Here is a 21,982-nt window from a genome sequence, read left to right on the forward strand (position 1 = left end):
GTTTATTTTTACAATCTATGATCTAGCACTTAAGGAATTTTTGAACCAATTTAGCACAGTACCTCATATTCTTCATTAAAATTCATGTGATACAGTGTCAGAAGCTTTGTGTAGATCTAAAAATACTGCTAATGTTAGTTTATGGTCATCTGTATAAACTTTGTAAAGTTCAGAAAGCTTGTTCTGTGCTAAACTTTTGCTTGAATCCAAGTTGATTCTTTGAAAAGAAGTTATTTTTGTCCAAGAATTTTATGAGGTTAATTTTTTCCAATTTCTCTGATATTTTCAAAAAGACCAGTAGTAGGGATATTGATCTGTAATTTTTCAAGTAATTTTTGTTTCCCTTTTTGTAAATCAGTACTACTATGGCCTTTTTAAAATAATCTGATGGAAACATGCCTGTCATCAGTGATAAGTTAAAAATGTACATTAGGCATTCCATACATTTTACATTCTGTTGCAATGCTAGTGTTAATGCCATTGTATTCTGAAGTTTTGGCTCTTTTTAGGCTAGCTGACACTTTTGATTTTGTTTTCACAAGTTGAGAAAAGATATATAGAGCTATCAGTTCTTTCAGGCAAGTGCCTTTCAGAAGGGGTGGGTTTAACATTCTTTAGAATGCTTTCACTGACCATGACAAAGTGATTATTGAATTCTTCAGATAATCCCCCATCTCCATTTTCTCCATTCTAATTGATATCTTTAAGTGTGGGAAGGGTTTGTTTATGTATTCTTTGCTGATTAATCAATCCACAAACTTCCACTGTTTTCTGGAGTTTCATTGGCATTTTAGGAATTCATTTCTGTAGTATTTGTTTTTGCTTTTTTTAATTTATAGTGTATTAGATTTCCATAGTATACTTCAAACAGTGTTCATAATATTCATTGTGTGGATATTTTTAAAACTTTTTATACACTTTATGTCTAAGTTTTATGTAGTTTCTGATTTCCTGTGTAATCCAGGGTGTAGTTTCTTTAATTTTGTCCATAGTTTTAACACTGATTGAGTCTTGTATTTTAATATATCAACAAACTTATGATATTAGTTATCATTATTTGTTTCTGTCATTATCTCTTCCCAAGAGACGATGCTCAATTATGTTTCCATGCTCTGTAGTCAGCAGTTGAATAAGGAATACTTTCAGTTGTATTGTCTTTGTGCTGTACTTGCTACTGTACTTTAATGTTTATTGGAACATAATCTGCAAAAGGTTGATGCAAAACTGCTGCTCGATTTTTATTTTTACTTAAACTTTTCCAAATACATGGTCTAGGCACAATATACGATTGAATTCTCTCATGAAGACACTAATGTATTGTTTGAGTTCATGCATGGCAAGTAAATCCAGATAAATCTTGAGAGGAGCTGCAATTCTGGAGCAAGTCAATATTCATATCTCCAGTTATGAGAACTTTGTCACTTCTGATCTCATCTAGAAGAGCAGAGTTCTTCAACCTTTTTACACCTGCGGACCGGGGAAAATAAGAGAAATATTTCACGGACCGGCTGATGGCTAAAACAAAAACATAAACCAATGTAGATAGTATTTTATTTATTAAATCCAATGTTATGAAATTACAATTTTTAGCTAGTGCGACATCTGCTGCTGCTTAGAGGTTAGAAAATTTGATATATGTGGCTGGAACGTTGTTTCTGAGAGACAAAGAAATTTTTGGTGGACCGCCAGGAAATTTCAGCGGACCGGTGCCAGTCTGCGGACCACAGGTTGAAGAACAAGGATCTAGAATATTATTATTATTGTTATTATTTTACAGCATCTCCATGGGGTCCAGAGACTCATTGTGGGAGACTCAAATTAGCCATTATACACACAAATCCTCTCATACCTCTCCTTAAATCCATTCACTATCAGGGAACTCATAACCAATTCTGATAATCCATTCCACTCACTGATGACTCTCCATGCAAAAAATCTGGTTCTCACACGCGCGCGCGCACACACACACACACACACACACACACACTCACCACACTCTTACACATTTTCCATGGATCACCTCTAGTTATACTCCATATTATATTCTTGTATAAAGTTTGACTGTATAACATTGACCTACAGACAGCCATTATATATACATTATGACATTTTAAATAGAAATTGACATTTTCAGCTGTTTTCATTTTTGTGTTGTTAATATTATTAATAGACAGTGAGTTGCGAATAAAGATAATTACATCTCCAGATTTTTTATAATTTCTACACTGATAATGTTTTTTAAATCTACGAAAATGGTACAAATCAACCTTCACCTTCAATCTAAATTTCTTTTAATATCAAATCATCTAGCTGATAGTTTAAATTGTCTAGAAGTATTCTATGTGTTCTGTTTTATCTCGAATACTTTTTATATTTATATACAAAACATTTAGAGGACATTTACAGTGTCTGAGAATAAAAAGTTCCATAATTCTAATGAATCATGACATACTATGCAATTATGAAAAGTGACATCACAGTTATTGTTATTCTTATCTGTTATTGTTGTTCATAAGTCAGTTTTTACTCTCACTGTTTTCTCAGAGTTTGCAGATATCTTCTGTGCATCTGATCCATGATATTTTTGATGTATCGCTTCTTCTCATGAAGAGTTTGCTCTCTTTGACCCAGAGATATTTGTAGTGCACTTCTTCATTATAAATATTATGGAAACAACTACCATGTTAGAATAAAACTTTAGTTTAATATAAACCAAAATAATCACTTGATGTTTCGATCTTCATATTGAGATCATCATCTGGAGTATATGCATATATATATATATATATACAGTGAAATAAGCTACACTACAATCTACATGGTATGCTAAAGTTACATTGATTTGGTGAACCGTTAAAACTGTTGCCCTCACCTCTGGTGGGAAAAAAACTTTACTACAGTGGTATCTCGCTAATCCGAACTAATAAAAACCGTGCTTGTTTGGATTAGCGAAAAGTTCGGATTATCGAATTTTCCCCCAAGAGACACAATAACTAGACAAAAATAATCAGATTCTAATGTTACATCAATTTAATTCTGTAAATAAATGAAGTAACTGATAGAAAAAAAAAGCTACTGTTGTAACGTAAAACTTAAAAAATAATACAATACACAAGTTTATTTTAGTAAAATATTTAGTTTGTATGTACCTGTGTTGTTGAGGATTCTGATTTAATAAAATTGCATACATAACTTAATTTGCGTAAAAAATATCACTTTCTTGTACATAACACAGTTTTTTTAATTTCTTTGTAAAAAAGTCACTGATTTTCTTTTGCTTTTTTTTTTAATGCTTTTTTCTCGGAGCTGCATTAGCAATAAAATTTTGTGGAATGGCATGTCATTCTACTTAGCCCATTCTATACACGTATTAAAACTGTCAACTGCCTCTTCGTGTTTTACTTTTTTTTCTTCGAGTTCTTTATCGTCATCATCGTCTTCTAATTCATTCTGTAGCATCATATTTATAATTTCAGCATCTGATTTGATTTCGAATTCACTTTTGGTTCTATCTGTAATCCATTCCGTATCAAACATCTGTTTGTGAAATTTCAACATCTGGATTTATATTTTTAACCAAATTATGCAAGTTTTGAATTTCCTCTTTTTGTGCATCACTGTAGTTATCTTCATAAATTCTAGAAGGCCACAGTTTTTTCCTTGACGCTCGAATTGCTCCAGGTTCGACGACTTCCCAAGCAGTAGCAACTGAGAATGCTACATTCTTCAAACTTATATTTTTTATTGATGTGGTAAAGTCATAATTTTGGGAAATTACATTTAAAAGCAGTTCGGATTACTGGAGGGTTCAGACTAAAGAGGTTCGGATTAGTGAGATACCACTGTATATCAACACTAGAGGCCTGTTATTATTATCTATTTGGTTACAAAAAAAAATTAAACTAGAGATATGTTCACACAAAGTTACTCATATACATATGCATATAAATTAAAACAAAACAGTGTGGATGGGGGCTAATAAAAATGAAATAATTGCTTAGGGTCCTAAAGTCAGGGTTTGCTGGAAAACTTGAAGAATTAAGTGCTGAATGTGTGCCATCCAAATTCTTGGGATTTTTATACCACCATTATTGTTAAAATTAGGATGATTAATCAAAATTTCACAGGCTTCTTTAAATTTGCATTCACGCCAGGTTTTGTATGATGTAAAGAACATGTACTTTTCCAGTCAATTTGGTGTAGAGAGTTACGAGCATAATCTGAGAGGCCTCAGATCATGCTCATAATCAGGTTATTTACAAAAAAGTAAATAACCAGGAGGAGTATAGAAAATATAGAAAGACGATGAACAAAGAAGCCAAGAAGAATGGATTGAATAAATAGCTCCATGAATAGAGCTAATACCAAAAGTACATACAAAGATATACCAAAACAATTCAGGAAATAAAAAAATTCACTGAGCATGATTGAGAGTAATGATGGAATAGTACCTTGAAGATGGCAAAATAATTAATAATTAGATAAATAAATAATTAGGTTGATGCAGTATAAGAGGAGGTTGACTGGTCAGGCCAAGGTTAACTCAAGGGAATTTTTCCAATATATGGCAGGTTCACACTGATGGATAGTAATGGCAGCAGAATAACAGTTATTATTATTATTCCCAACACCTCCAAGGAGTCTGAAGACTCATCGTGGGAGGACACTACAACTGTCTCAACCACTACACCGAACCTCTACTACGAATCATCTCCACCAACGCCATCTACCGCCCACCTCCACTAGTATTTTATGTCTGTAAATTGTGTGTGTTCTGAAGGGCCGATTTGTCTGCATGTGGGATGAAAAACCCCAGTTTCCAGCAGAAAACCCTGCTACCTCAGTATGAGATCGGCTAACTCACCTTTGATTGAAAATTGTCCAGATAAAGATTCCTCCCGTCGCGACGAGAATCGAACTTAGGCCTATTCCAATTGAAGGGCGCAATATACCGTCATCCTTCCAATTACACTACAGAGGTGCTTAATGGTTACAAAGGATTTAGTGGAATTATTAAACAAGCACTTTATCAATGTATATCATACTAGTGTCAATAATGTGGTGCAGTATATAGAAGGAAGGCAAGTACTATCAAAATTAGAAGTAAAAGAATCAGAGATATATCACGTGTTGGTTGGGTTAGATGTTAATAAGGCTAGGAATGGATGATATATCATCATTTATTCTTAAGGAATGTGCATCACAATTGAATATGCCCTTGACCTGGTTATTTAATGAAAGTCTTGCAGCTGGTAGGGTTCCTAAGGAGTGGAAAGAAGGCAAAATATTACCACAACAGAAACATGGTTCTAGGACACAAGTTTCCAATTATAGACCAGTCTGTATAACTGCAGTTGTTGGAGAGATTGACTAAAAATAAAGTACAGGATTAGGTTGATGGACATAGCATTCCTTATGAAGGTCAGTATGGATTTGTAAAAGATAGGTCCTGTTTTAGCAATTTATTTGCATTTTATGAGAGGGTGACGAGTATGTTAGATAAGGGAGAATCATATAGAGTGATGTTCTTGACTTTGCAAAAGCATTTGAAAGATTACAACATATAAGTTGGCGTACACACTGCAGAGGATGGAAATAGTATATTTGTTAAATGAGTTGGAGATTGGCTCTCCGAATGATACAAGCAGGTTGTGTATGATGGAGCACTGTCCCCTGCTGTTTGTAAACAATATATTATGTGAACTGACTGGGGATACTTATAAGTCTTCCCAAAAGTTGGGAAGAATTATAAGTAGCAGTACTGATGATGTTAAGTAATTCCCTTTAGGAAGATTTGAATGGACTTTTTACTTGGACAGAGGAGTGCGGTTGTAATTTTAATATCAATAAGTGGGAGGCGTTGCATTTTGGAGTGCAGAAATATAAGGCTGTGTACTATATCAATGGTGCCATATTGCAGAAAGTAAGAAAAGATTCGAGATTTGGGAGTGATGGTTGATAGTAGACTGGAGTTTAGAGTGCATATTGCTAGTGTTGCAAAGACTGCACTTCATACTGCTGTTAGGATAAGAAGTACTCTAACTTGTAGGGATAAGGAAGCAGTTGTGCCACTGTATAAAGTACTGGTCAGACCACACTTGGACTATTGGGCTCAGATCTGGTCAGCTGGTTTTCAGTGTGAGATGGAGACATTATAGCTGGTCCGGAGACGAGTGACTAAGACAATATCAGGACTTTGGAATGCTGGCTATGGAGAGAGGTTGAAGAAATGTGGATTGCAGAGTTTGTTGGATAGGAGGAAAAGAGGTGATATGATAGAGACATTTAAGGTAGTGAGAGGATTTTATCATATTAATCCAGGTGGAATTATAAAAAAGAATAGGAAGTGAGAGGGGAAAAACCAGATGCTATCCCTGGAAGAGGGTGGTGAAAAGTAGATTTTTTGTATGGAGAATTGTTAGTGAATGGAATGCAGGTGCAAGGAGTGTTAAGGATTTTAAGATTTGGTATGATAAATATGTTGTCAGTTGAGTGAACCTCCCACGATGAGCCTGCTGACTCCATTCAGGGTGCAATAATAATAATACAAAAGATAAATGCAGTACACTGAAGTGTTTATAGAGGAGAGAAAGTACATAAATTGCTCCTAGAAGAATCAAAGCATGGAAAGGCTCACTTCTTTTAAATCAAAATTTAATAACACCATAAAAGACTTTAAACAATGTAAGATGCCAGGAATGTAATATCACAGGAGAAATTCAACAAGCATTGGGTAAAGAATCAGGAAGTGAATTAAATAAAACGAACAATCTACTGTACACAATTGGGGAGATTCCAAAAGATTTTGAACAAAGCATGGTGCTAGTAATTTCAGAGTACGAACATGTGAAGATCACTGTATAAGTCTGTTATTCCACAGTCTTAAAATCCTAACTGGAATTAACTACTGTCACATTGAAAGAAAAACAGAACGTATCTTTTTTTTTTTTATGTTGGGTCCATACAAGAGAGGTTGTAGATCAACCTATAATACATTAGTACTATGTATGGGTTGGGAAAGAAGGTACTTATTCACATTAGATTTGAATGACTGTACACTGAATGACTGAATGACCCTACATAATCTCCGAGAGTTGGAAGCTTCATAACATAAAATTAGGTCATGACTCCGAGCAGTTGGAGATAACACAAGTACACCAAAGACAGAAACATCAAGCCGACATGACATATCCTCCACTTCTCCCATGAGTTCCAAAGATGATGCACTGTTGAGAATGGCTCACATCCCTTTACTCCCATCCCTGACCTTTTCCCATCAATCCTTCCTCTTCCCTCAAAAATAGTTTCTAATTTTAGATCCTTCTCTTACCTCCCCCCCTCCCAAAGCACTCTCTATCCACCCTTAATAATAATATACATATCAAAAACCTGGGTTTTTCAAATAATTCCCGCACATTGCTTTACCCCCACTTTCCCCAAACCCCCTTCCTTTAACAGCAGATGAATGCATCTCGCCGGGATAAGGAGATAAGTTTGAATCTATGTCTGAATTTTTCCTACTATATTATTCTTCATATATTGGTTTTTATAACACATCAGTAATGCTCTAAGATTTGAGTGAAGAGCCAGTGACATTGTAAAAAAAGGGACACTCCTAAACGAAAGTAGGCTATATAGCCAAAAAAATAATAATTTGTTTGCTTACATTTGGATAAAGGATTAAACCAAGTATATAATTTCTTGGTATCTTTAATTTATAGTATAACCAAGTGGAAAAACTTCCAGCAATGTTATCCTTTGTCCACACTATTAATCTATTTAAGTTATTCTGCAGGATCCCAACCTTTTTATTATTAACTATTGCCTTATACAGTTTTTCATCATCAGCAAACAACTTAATATTTCTCCTCTAATCATTTCCTTTATCATTAAATGTACAAGTTAAACAAAAGCAGCCCAAGTACAGAGTTTAGTAGCACACCACACCTGCCTACTTTTATATTCTATTCTGCAGTATTTTACTCTTAGATGTCTATTCATCAGCCACCTCTATCCATATCACCAGTTTCTTTTCTATAACTAATTTTCTCCAATTTATGCAATACACATATGTCAAATGTCTTTGCAGAGCACAGAAGTATTATTCATATATTCTATTACGGTGTGGCTATTTCCTTTATTCACCTCAACTGGTATTTTATTATTTGGTCAACTTAACACTACTGCTGTGATGACCTCTGATGTGGGGAGGGAGGGGAAGGGAATATACATATATATACACCAGTGGCATCACTTGCCTATTTCAGTTGAATGTGCTGTCTTGTGACTTATGCAACCTGTGGTACAAAATTCATGCCAGTTTGACCATATGATTGCATTTTTAAGAGCCTCGGTAGCTCAGTCAATATAGACAAAGTCATTTGGTTCAGAAAGATCTGGGTTCAATTCCCATCAGTGATGTGAGGAACTTTTATCTGGTCTCTTCTGACTAAAGGTGAGTTAGCTGGTCCCATATGGAGGTAGGGGATTTTTCACCCAGAAACTCTGGTTTTTCGTCCCCCAGAACAAGCAAACCAGCCCGTAAACACACATCTACAGACGTAGGACACACTGGGGGGGGGGAGGCACAGGGCTAATCACCTTATCCTTGATATGGTAGCAGTTAAATGTAGAAAAATCCTCGACACCCAAATTAAGAGAGGAGAGAAGGAATAATAATAAGATTGCATTTTTATTAATGTATGAAAGTTTTAAGATTGCATAGTGCATTCAGCACTCATCTTAATTAGTCCAGTGCAATTAATTGTAGGATAACCTTTGCATACTTTAATTTATTAATTAACCCTTAAACTGCTGCCGTCGAGTTAACTTGAGCATGGAAAAAATGGCGACCTTGCTACAATCGAGTTAACTCAATTGAAGTTTATTTGACTTGGGTTTCTCTCCTTATATGACATCTAAAGAGAAAAATTTGAACTGGTGCAACTAATCATATTAAGCATCTCCATAGTGCAATTGGTACATTGCGCCCTTCGATTGGAAAAGTCCTAAGTTTGATTCTCGTTGTGACGGGAGGAATCTTTATATATGGACTTTTTCAATCGAAGGTGAGTTAGCCGATCTCATACTGAGGTAGCAGGGTTTTTCATCCCGCATACAGACAAATCAGCCCTTCAGAACACACACACACAATTTACAGACAAAAAATACTAGTTGTGGTGGAGGGCAGTAGATGCCGTGAATTGTGTACTTCAGATGAAGAAGATCCTGGTGATTCTACATAAATCAATGTGTGTAATTTGCTTAATCAAGTGGACACCCCTTGATTAAGCAAATTTTATAAAACACTATTATTGCCATTTTTGTGAGTGAACAAGTGTATATCAAGAATGTATGCTGTCCAGACTTCTTACTTTAGTAAGAATTTTAATTTATTTTATTTATAAATTTTTTGCAGAATTAATTCAGCACATGGAACAGTGCCAGTAGAATATAAAATCAGTAGTTAAAGGGTTAATTACCAAATCTGCATAGAGTGGGAAGCAATGTGTTAAACACATGTTGTGAAATAGAGGTGTCTCATGTACTCAGTTTTTGTGTCCTTGTGCTTGCTCAGTAAATTTGGAAGAGGAGGACAAGGCTTCCTTTGACTACAGTCATACAAAACTATACAATCCGCAAAAGCTGGCAGAAAACGGGACATTCAGTAGATTGTCAGCACTGTTTCCCATTGTAAATATGGGCAAAAAGTTAGAAATTATTTATAGTAAATTATATATTAAAAACTTGTCTATATCGGTGTTATAAACATGTTACTCATGACAACTTTCAGTTGGGTTAGTTGACATAATAACCAATCGTAGCCACTGATTGCTGCATGCTGTTGTCTCAGTGCACACCCTGCCTCACCGTCTGGGTGATTTGAAACCACCAAAACGCTAAGAATTTGACCCACTGCACCATCTGCATGTCTCTTCAGGGCTCAAAAGTGTCCATGTTTTTGACTGCACACCCGAGCTATTAGTGTGAATGTGATGCAATGTTTGTGCATTGAAAAATGTTCTCTTCATGAAGCATTAGGGTATCATATTTAATTTTAGGAATCACACGAAGCCAGGAAATAATTAGGGGAGTCCTTAACAATAATAAATGCAAAAATATAATGTTGGTGATATTGCTATTCCATGAGTGTGCACCACACACCTAGCACATCCTGAATATATGCCCCTGATGTGTGTGTGTGTATATATACATACATAGTCGAAGGTATAGACAGCCCTAATTATCACCTAGCCAAGAAACTGGCAACAGCACTCAAGGAATTGGTAGGTTATGTTCCTTTCTGTATAAAAAAAAACATGCCACACTTCATAAACAAAATTAAAAACACAAGGCTGGCAAAGATGATTTATTAGTTAGTTTTGACATTTCTGTCCTTTCTGCCCCTTTTTTTTTTTCCAATGTCCCAATCAGTGACACAATTCTTCTCTTACAGAATAAATTTCCTACTTACTACGTTCTGGTTACTTCGTGTGGCAAAATAATTTTTACCTATGAAAAGAAGGTACAGTCACAGTGTGCTCTAGATTCCTTTACTTTAAAACCTACAGTTTAGCTTAGATACGTTTAAGCTGTTTTAATAATCTGGCCACACTGCCACTGTACTTTTAAACATCTTCCTTAGCCATCTGAACAAACAACTTACAATTTATCATTGAAATTGAAAACTAAAACTCGCTTCCTTTCCTGGATACGCTTGTCACACATCTTCCCTCAGGTGGTCATTCCTTCACTATCTTCATCATATTGGAGGCTTCGCTCTACCTACACCCGCTAGAACACGACCCCACAAAAACACAAGTTAAAAAATTTAAAAATTTACTTAAAAAAAAAAGTGTCTTCCTGGACCCCGGAAATCACAAAAAAACTCAAACCTTTCCGTTCCTGTCCCCCCGAATATACAGTTTACCAAAAATCCATAAACCCAATTCCCCACTAAGACCTGTAGTAGATGCCATTAACACACCTTGCAACAAGCTGTCAAAACAGCTGGCCAGCTCTCTGATCTCCCTCACTGGACTTTCCACATCCTATATAAAAAACTCTACCCATTTTAAAACCCTCATAGAAAATCTAACCTTAAATAACACAGACATATTAGTAAGCTTCGACATCTACTCATTGTTTACCAATATTCCCTTAATTGATACATTAACACTCTTAAAAAACGTTTTTCCTTCTGCCATCCTAGATCTCTTTTCCTTTGCCATCAATTCTGGTTATTTTTCTTGGAAGAACAAAATCTACAAGCAGATAGAGGGAACTGCCATGGGTTCCCCCCTCTCAACCCCCTCTTGCCAATTTTTATATGAAAGAATTTGAAAAACAAGCCATAGACTCAGCCCCTCTCAAACCTATCTGTCTAAAATATGTAGACGATGTGTTCTCTATTTGGCCTCATGGCCCAGACACATTAGACTCTTTCCTCAGTCACCTCAACAGCCTACATCCAAGAATCCAGTTTAGAATGGAAAAGGAAAAGAACAATTGTTTACCCTTCCTAGACACCTTAGTTACATGCCTTCCCAACGGTACATTTTCCTTCACTGAATATAGAAAACCCACACACACACAGGCAGATACATTCACAAACTCTCCCACCACCACCCCACTCAACAATATGGCATTATTAAAACTCTTACCAAGAGAGCTCACAATCTATGTTCCAATGGAACTGCCCTTACAACTGAGCTTGACCACATACACAACACTTTCCTCTCCAATGGCTACAGTGATCATAGTATTAAAAATATAATCAGGTCCTTCCCCTCTCCTCGGTCTTCTCTTCAGAAAGAGTTTAGAAATGCCATCACCATACCCTACATCCATGGCACATCAGAAATAATAGCCAAGATTTTAAAAAAAGTACAACCTACACACAGCATTTAAGCCCCACCGCAAACTTGCTACCCTTATCCGCTCTACAAAAGATCAACTCCCTCCTCTCTCAGTGCCTGGAATCTATAAAGTACCCTGTTCATGTAAACTGGCATACTTTGGACAGACAGGCTGATCAGTCACTATCCACCTGGAGGAACAGGTGGATAGTGGCTGATCCGCAAACACAACTATGGTCAGTCAGGCTTGGCTGACCATGTCTTGGATACAACCCACAGGATCTCATGCTATGGGTTGTATCCAAAAAAGAGAGACTTTTCTTAGAATCAGTAGCAGCTCTCAGGAACCAACCAAATCTCAACGAATATGGTTGCATTAAGCTTCCTAAGATTTGGGAAACGCTTATCACCAGAGGTCCCACTTTACATTCCAGGCCACCTACAACCACCCTTAGAGGGCGCTCCACCTAGATAGGACTTTAGTGTCACCCACGTGGTTGGGCTTAGTATTGTGTGTTATTTGTTTGTGATGTTACATTAGTTTTTTTGTAATCCCTGAAGATGTCTCATTTTCTGAGATGAAATATATAGGAAGTATTAAATTCTGTTTTAATCCTTTCTGAGTGCTGTATACAATTCATTAAGCCTCCAATATGATGTTCTCACAGCACTTAAGCCTCTGCACATCGATTCCTTCACTGTCTACCACAATCCTACACATACTAGCCAATACATACATACTTACTCTTACCACCACTCTTCATAAAAACTTGGAGTCATTAACACCCTACAAAACAGAACTGTAATAATTTGTTGTAAAGCCCTTAAGCAAGAATTACAAATTATTAATAGTATGTTTGTAAACAATGGCTATAGCAAAAGTGCCATGAATAAAATTCTTCACAAAACTGCACCTTTGTCGGCCTGGTTGGCTGAGTGGATAGCGTAGCTGCTCTCCAGCCAAAAGGCAGCAGGTTTGAATCCCGCTGTGGGCATGGATTTTTGGGATTGTATGTGGAAATACCTGTGGTAGTTTGCCATAGATGGCGTTGGTGTGGTCAGTTGGTGATTGAATGGTGGAGACGGAGTTGTAGAACAGGTGCCCTCCCTCGATGAATCTTTGGACTCCCTGGAGGTGTCAAATAATAATAATAATAAAAAAAAATCAAAATAATGTAGATTACAATAAAGCCATAAGTATTCCATACATTAAAGGGTTATCAGATAAAATAAATAGAATGCTACACCATTACAACCTTAATGTTGCAGTTAAACCATTCTAGTTGCAAGCAGTGTTAACAGCTGATGAAATTAATGTGACTATATGACTTAAGCATGCTATGTGTATTGTAATATAGCTTATCACTTAAAAAAAAACAAAAAAAAAACAACATCCAACTCCTGCAAGGATCCGGTTCTTCCTCTGGCCCGCCCTTGGGAATCCATTGCATCTGTATTGTATTGGTGAAACTGACTGCACAGTTCCAATCCATAAAAAATAACACATAAAGACAAATTAAATTTAACAATTTTGGATCATTCTCTTAATATCCTACACCAAATTGATTGGAAAGTTCCTTACATCAAACAAAAACCTAGTATGAATGCAAATTTAAACCTGTGGAATTTTCAACCATCCTAATCTGAAATCCCAAGAATATGGATAACACACATTCAGCTCACAACTTCTGTTTCTAGTTCCCCAACAAACCCTCACTTTAAGCACATCCTGACTCTAAGCAAGTTTTTAATAACCTTTGGGTTTTTTAATAACCTTTTAACTGTATACCATGTAAAAAATAATGAAAATAAACATTTAATTCTTTAATTACAGTGTATTGCATAAAATACATAATAAAGAAACAGTTATAGAAATATTCATCCTTAAAGCTCAAGAATGTTCATACTGTAGACCACATATGGGCAGCCTGTGGGCCGTATCTGGCCCTCTACTTCTTTTGATCTGGCCCTAATCTATTTCAGCGAAGTTTGTCTGATTCATGGTGGGAGAAAACATGGTGTGTTCTACTAACTCACATTAAGCTGATGTCATATGACTTGCGCAAAACACACCATGTTTTCTCCCACCAAGGTCTCTTTCTCACTTTGACTAGCGGCATGTGTGAATGTGTTACAAATGTGTCAGTTCGGTACTTGTGTTGGTGTTGTGCTTTGTTCAATGCCTGCATTGATGTTGTGTTCTGTTCAGTGCCTGCGGTGTAGAAGACAGTTTTGTTTGACAGTTCTGAATATCGCTTATAAATTTGGGACAATGTCAGGGGTTATTGCAAAAATAAGAAAAGTAGATGCAGAGAGTCGTCAATTTCAAGACAACTGGACAGAGGATTATTATTTTATTCTGAATAAAGGTTTGCCTGTATGTTTGCTGTGCAACGAATCCGTATCCATCAACAAAGAATACAACTTGAAGAGACACCTTACTTCGAGACATGCAGATCACCCAAAAATTGATGGACAACTACGAAAAGATGAAATACAGAAGTTGAAGAAGAACTTACCCAGCAGCAAACGTTCAACAAGCAAAGAATGCAGCACCACAGCATTGTCAAAGCCAGCTTTGTGGTAAGCGAAAAAATCGCTAAGCATTCTAAGTCATTTGGTGACGGAGAATTTATCAAAGAATGTGCTGGATGTTGCAAGTATAATATGTCCTGAAAAGAAAAAAGACTTCGAGAATATTCATTTGTCGAGACGTACTTGTCCAACGGATAGAAATTATGGCTGATGATAGTCTCGTAGTTCAAGTACAAGGCCAATCTTCACATTAAATTGTTATGTCGTTCATTATATTATAAAATTTATGTAGAGTTTTATACCAAAGCATTGTATTATAAATAAATGAAATATGAAGTAGCAACTTGTTTTAATTCATTTAATATTAATTTATTTTATTTAATAATTTGGTCCGGTCCTTGACTCGGAGACAGAATGATAATTTGGCCCTCGAACTGGGAAAGGTTGCCCATGCCTGCTGTAGACTAACTATATCCTAGATCTCTTAAAATTTTCACATGGCTTGTCCCACTTTCATGTTTTTTAATAACTTCAAATTTTTCTGCTTATGTAATAACTTTTTTTTCCTTTCAGTTACTTTGTTTTTCATATTGTCTATTATTCATAATTTAATTATAGGGTAGAAAATTAGAATTTTCAAATGTAAGTCTGCACATGACTTTATTAGTGGGAGACAAACAAGTAACGCCTGCTTCCAATGGCAGATTGAGCGCACTGATTCATGCAGCAGGAAAACTTGTTTATTGCTTGACAGATGTTTGGTAAGCTTAGCAAGTGATTCATGTGACTTTTTAGTGGGACAAATAAGTAACACATTTGCTTCAATCGGGTGATGAAACACAGGTGGGCAGTGTTTGTTGATTTCCTACCTGCTGCAAAGTAAGCTTAGTGCACAGTTCAAATATTTTTCAAATATTGCATAAAAAAGATAGTAGTAACTGGAAATTGCATTGTGTAAAGTAAAAAAATGGTATAAATTTTTCAAATGATAATAACTGAAAAACATGCTAATTGAACTCATGTTATGCGAGGCCTGACTGTACTTGGTAATGATGATATTCAGCCTATAAAATCCCTACTGTTAGGTAAAGGCATCTCCCATGTGCAAAAAGGTTGGTCTTCTCCCATGTGTGACTGTGTAAATTAATTAGACTCTCACAAACATCTACATAGTGGTATTCAAACCTGCAGCCTGTTGGCTGGAGAGTGGATATGCTAACCAGGCCACAAATACTTGACAAAAAATTATATTCTTGTATTTATCCTATATTAATCTTTTAACCCAAAATTTACATATAATGTATCTTCATATCTAGTCTATATAATGTCTGCTGACTTTGCATCATAGTGGCAAGTAAGAGGAAGATTAACCTTAATGACTGATGATGTCACGAGAAGACAGAAGTAGATAAAATAGTTCAGTTACTGAGCGACCACTTTACAAAGATATATCATCCTAGTGAGGTTACTGCTTTAACCTGTGTGACAGACACTAATGTGGGAACAGTGGCAGATGAATTGGAGGTTCTTAGGATATTGCAGAATCTAAATGTAAATACAGCTGTGTGATTAGATGGGATATCAGCTCGGGTTTTGCAAAAATATGCAATGACTTTGACTAGACTCTTTAATTTAAATCTCCACTCTGGTAGAGTTCCAAGAGAGTGGAAAGAGGACAAAATTATTCCTTTGTATAAGGGAAGTTCTAAGACTACAGTAGCAAATTAGAGACCAATCAGTATCTCAGGCATGGTGGTAAAAGTACTAGAAAAATTGGTCAAAAAGAAAATTCAAGAATGGGTAGATAGATGTATATGATACTTTATTATGAGGGTCAACATGGCTTTGTGAAGGGTCGGTCATGCCTTAGTAATTTCCTAACTTTTTTTAATAGAGCAACAGCTGAGTTGGATAACGGAAATGGCTACACAATGATTTTGCTGGATTTTGCAAAGGCATTTGACAGAATATCACATGTAACTCTGTTATGCAAATTAGAACAAATGGGGATGGATATGACACTGGTTAAGTGGATAAGGGGTGGGGGAGCTGTTGGATATATATCAAAAAATGGTATATGGAGGGACAGAATCAAGGTAAAAACAGATGACGTGGTGTGCTGCAAGGTTCAGTGCTGGCACCATGCCTGAGAAATTAGGTAGAGTACTAGTTAATGAAAGTGGTGTGGAGAGCTTGCAGGATGATTTAAATAGGCTGTCAGTATGGGCAAAAGTTAATGGGTGTCAGTTTAATGTTAAGAAATGTAAAGTTATGCATTTTGGGATAAATAGATTACATGCTGTGTATCACATTGATGGCACTGTACTCCAGGAAATAGATGAAGCTAGAAATTTAGGGGTGGTAATAGAGTTAAAATTTAGAGGACATGTTGCCAAGGTAGCCCATAGCATTACTTGGCTATTGAAGAATACATTAACAAATAGAAATAAGGAAGTTGATATTTCTTTTTATTATTATTACAGGCAACTCCAAGAAGTCCTTAGACTCATCGAGAGAGAGAGAGAGAGAGAGAGGCCCTAAACATCATGTCAAGAACTATCCCACATTTGCGCAGTATCTATTATACTTTGCTCTTAACTCATTCACAGTCATGGCACCCACAACAGACTAGCAACCTATTCCACTTATTCGCTACTCTCCAAGCAAAAAATATGGTTCTAACACCCTTACTAACTGCACCCTTACTAATTTTCCATGGATGTCCCTAGTTCTCCCATCACTAGACCTGTTCTAAAAAATTTCCTCTGAATTATAATCTTGTAACAACCCTTCAGTCATTTGTATGTCTCCATCATATCACTCCTTTTCTGCCTATCAACCAGTTTCTGCAACCCACAAATCTTCTACCTGTTTTCATGAGGTTCATAGACCTGCTACCATCTTGGTCACTCACTTCTGGATCCTCTCCACCACCACCTCCTCATCACTAGGAAACCCTGGCAGCCAGATCTATGCACAGTAATCAAGATGGGCATCTTATCAAGGCTCAATCAAGTTTACCTATTGAGCTACTTTAGCCACTTTTGCTATGTGACTCTTAAACTTTAATTTCCTATCCACTAACACTTCTAAGTCTCTGGCTTTGTCAATTTCCTGGAGTACAGTTCCATCAATGTGGTATATAAGGCCTTGATTATTGTGCTCATTATAAGGCTTGGATTATTGTGTTCAAGTCTAGTCACCTGGGTTTCTTGGTGGTGAGGAAGCAGTGGAGAGGATTCAGAGGTGACTGACCAAGATGGTGCATGGCCTGTGGAATGTTCCCTATGAGGTTAGATTGAGAGTGTGTGGATTGCAGAAGTTGGTTGATAGGAGAAAAAGAGGGGATGTGGTAGAGACATTTAAGTTGCTTAAAGGGTTTTATAGGATAGAGGGACGAGAACAAGGGGGTCATCCCTGGAAGTTGAATAAAGGTGTGGTTAGTAGGGGGGTTTGAGGACTAGATTTTTTGTTATGGGTTGCCACAGTTGTGATTGTTAATGGGTTCAAGGAGAGGTAGCACAGATTGGGTCTTCTGCGATGAGCCTTTGGACTTCATGCGGGTGCCCGTATAATAATAATAATAATAATAATAATAATGCAAAAAATTATGATAAGGGCCACTATCCAGATCAGTTTCAGCCTTTAAAGTGAAAAAATAAAGTTATTCTTCATAGGCTTAGAAGTATATTGGTGAAAGAGAGCCTTATACTATTAGGAGAAAGAAAAGTCAGATGAATAGTAAGAGAGAGAGAGAAGAAAAACAAGTTGCACCTTGTTTAACAACTACTGAACTGGAAATTATTCAGCAATATTTTATTTTCTGAACGTAACGGTAGGATAGTGGATTTTTTACCCCTTTCCTTTATTTTTAGTGAGTCCCTCATAATGTTACATAAAAAAGATGTTTATGAGATTGGCTAATACTTATCAGACAACCTCCCAAATAGTTGTGTATGGGAAGCAATATCCCCAAAGAGGAAAGTATACCCAAACTGCAGATCATTATCTGCACTTATTATAAACTGTAATAGAATCTCTAAGAAAAGAACCCAAGCAATTTATATTTCTTGTATTGAAATACATTTTTGATACAATGCAAATAACACTTTAGGCTTTCATCTTGTGTTCTAAGTAATTAATTATCTGATTTTAAATTACAGCTTTTAAGCTTTTAAAGTTAGTGGGGTATAATACAATTAATGATGTTTGCATTTAAAATAATAATTCATAAAATTTTTTGCTTTTAATATTATCCTTTTTTTTTTTTTACCTCAAATATTCCTGAAGATTATTCCTGTATGCTGGAAGAACACTTAACATTGCGAGAAGAACTTGTCAGAAACCTAGAACTTTATCTTCAGCGGCGGTATCAAGGTTAGATTTCACACCTTAAATTTTATCCTGCTTTATGAAAAGAAGAGTACTAATTTTGTTATTGGGACTTACAGTATAGGAGATAATGCTATAATATTTTGGTAACTGTTTAATTCCTCTATTTGTGACAGATTTTGAGGCACTTTGCATTGTTTCAGCATTAAATAGCATGGAACTGGTGTGTTGCATAAACTATGGACAACTACACTTTAAGGAAATATAAATAAGTTAACTCTCAATATACATACATCTTCAAGGCCCACCTTTCCTAATTGGGTTGTGGGGACAGCAGTTGCAAGAGGAACTTCTAATGGTCATGATCCTCCGCCACCAAGCTCAGGTGTTCTGGTGGGATTCCCAAACGATCCAGCGAGTCCTTGGTCCTCCACGTGGCCTCCCATCCTCTGATTTGGCAAAGACGACCTGCTGAGGGAGCCTCTCTTGTGGCATTCTGAACAGGTGCCCATACCAACGTAACACTGTGATCTCTCTCAACACGGAGAAGCAGTGGTTGAGTATTGAGGGTTTCCCAAATTGCAGAGCTTCTGACTCTGTCGAGTTTTGTCAGCCCCGCAACCCCTCGAAGGAACCTCATTTCAGCCGCTTGGATTCGTGTCTGCATTCTTTCGGTCATTACCCAACTCTCATGACCATAGGTGAGGATGGGGACATAGACTGTATTGAAGACAGCCAGCTTTGCCTTCTGGCTTAACTCCTGCTTCAATACTACCGAATGGCCACGTTCCCGCAATATTGCGCTTGCTGAGCCAATTCGAGTATCTAGCTCAATGTCCCACTTTCCATCACTCGTGAATATGGACCCAAGGTATTTAAATTTCTCCACCTGCCTTAGTGGGACTCCACTCACATGTAGAGTGCACTGAGATGGTTGTCTTGAGACCACAAATGGTTCGGTTTTGGCCACACTGATCTTCATTCCGGCTTCTGCACAAACAGCTACAAACCTGTCCAGGGTCTGCTGGAGGTCATCTGTGGAAGAGTTAAGCAGAAGTAGGTCATCTGCAAAAAGCAAACATCCACTGCTACATCTTCCAATTCTGACACACTCACTGCCTTGGCTGCGCCTATCAATCCAGTCCATAAATATTATGAAAAGGAGGGGTGACAGAACACACCCTTGGCAGAGGCCAATGGAAACTGTGAAAGGTTCACACTTTGTGCTGTTTACCGTGACACAAAACTCTGTAATTCATATAGGGAGTTGATAGCAGCTAATAGTTGGCCATCCACTCCATACTCCTGTACTACTTGCCAAAGCTTATCCCGAGGAACCCGGTCATATGCCTTCTCCAAGTGTAGACATTCTTGGCATATTCCCAAGATTTCTCAAAGACTTGCCTTAAAGTGAAGATTTGGTCAGTTGTGCTTCTACCAGGATGAAAGCCACATTGTTCTTCCTGGAACTTTGACTCAACTATGCTCCTGCACCTTCTTTCCAAGCACTAGCATACACTTTCCCAGACAGGCTGAGCAGAGAGATTCACGATAGTTGCTGCAATCCCTCTGGTCTCCCTTGTTAGATCATGAATGAGGCCTTGCTAGACAGACCCTTGTTCAGGATCTAACAAGAAATGGAGCCTAAATAAAGATAATACCTGTACTGTTGGTAAAAATTGTACTAGAAAGAAATAAGGAAAGGGGGAGGGAAGTGTATCATATAACTGTCTGTTAAATGTATTTTTATTCACCCAATGGAGGGGAAGCATTGTATAATATTAATATGTGTGATTTAAAAAGGGAAATATATGTGTGTAAATTGGAAGTGGAAAATAATATGTGTAAACATAATATTTTACACATATTATTGGAAAATAATTACATATTGGAAAATAATATATGTATATATGTATATAATATATATAATATATAATATATACAACAAACAAAGAAAAAAAATGTGTTGACAATCAATCCAAAGACAGATTCTATGAAACTATGCATGCCGCATTGAAACCCACTGTTGAACCTTACAAGCAAGATTTCGCAAATTCTGTGGGAGGAGCTCTCTCAGGTTCGAGATGAAGGTCTTCGATGCGACCGTGACTATAAGCTGCAGGAGAAAAAGGCAGTTGACGGTCGGAAAATCGAGAGAGTGGGGAGAGAGGGTGAAGGAGGTATGACGTGAGAAGGATGTCCGACAAATGAATAAGGTTCAGATCCAAGTGAAACCTGAACCGTGATGTTCCCCGCTGAACGGTAGAGAAGTTCCATACAAGCGCCTCAGATGTTTCCTAGCGGCGGCGAAAATCCAGTGCACATCAATCCATGAGATGGGAAAACAATCTGTAGAGTGAACAGGATGTGCACGTGGTGATTGAGTGAGACTGTATGCTGCAAGAAATGGTAAGGTGATTTTGACCTATGTAAAGTTTTAAATGGGAGCGTTAAATGAAAGATTCGGTCTAAGCACATTTTGCAGAAAGGAAGACTGAGACTATTTTATTAGTTGGTGGAACTTTTAGGGACATTGGACTGGTAGTCCGAAGAGCCTTGTTTTTGTGATCCTTGCAAAATTTTGTATGTGAATGTTACCTTGACTGTCTCCCTAGAGACACATGTCTAGACAATTCCTAATATATACCTATGTGCATGCCTTTCTTAGAAGATAATAGATATGTCATATTCTGAAATTGGCATGTAATGCTATTTAAATTGATTAATCTAATTTATGGGAGTTAGCGAATTGATTGATATATGTTTCATGTATACTGTTAATGAAAATTAAACTTTATGTTTATCATTTGCATCCTGGTTATGAGACTGTGTTTGAGAACGACATTGCCACTCACCAAAATATGAACCGTGACAAAAGGGGAAAGAGTGATTAAACAATATTAAGGCTAGAAAAGGGCACGACTGCAAATCTCAAATTACTAAGATAGACAACTCTAACTGGCGCAGAACAAATAAATTTGTTAGAGTCCGTGACCCAGGAATAAATGTAGGATTCCTAGTCACGAGGAAGCAATTGATAAGTTATACTCAAAATTAAGAACAAAAATCACGAAGCACCTGTCTAACACCCTTCTTGAAGATGGATGTTATTATGCCTGTCTGCCATTGCTTTGGTGCTCGCCCAGATATCCAAGCAGCCTTACACACTCGAGTCAGCCAGAGAACACCGTCTCAATTTAAGACTTTTAGCATTTCGGGCCGAATTTCATCATCACCAGCAGCCTTGCCCGATTTTA

At 36.9% G+C, this 21,982-nt stretch overlaps 1 protein-coding gene across 13 annotated transcripts in view; it reads left to right on the forward strand.

Moving 5' to 3' along the window:
• Positions 1-21,982, forward strand: part of LOC150093031 (terminal uridylyltransferase 4-like) — a 621,373-nt gene that overhangs the window by 390,211 nt on the left and 209,180 nt on the right. For 12 of the 13 annotated variants that reach the window (XM_090413455.1, XM_090413456.1, XM_090413454.1 and 9 more), the window contains one exon: positions 18,684-18,770. The exons of the other annotated variant lie outside the window; for it this stretch is intronic. In XM_090413455.1, the coding sequence (XP_090269581.1) occupies positions 18,684-18,770 (87 nt within the window). The remainder of the gene's footprint in view (positions 1-18,683; positions 18,771-21,982) is intronic. 13 annotated transcript variants of the gene reach the window in all.

This window comes from Typopeltis vanoorti, chromosome 24 (genome assembly GCF_054136105.1).
Source record: "Typopeltis vanoorti isolate ZY-2024b chromosome 24, IOZ_Tvanoo_1.0, whole genome shotgun sequence".
Taxonomy (NCBI): domain Eukaryota; kingdom Metazoa; phylum Arthropoda; class Arachnida; order Uropygi; family Thelyphonidae; genus Typopeltis; species Typopeltis vanoorti.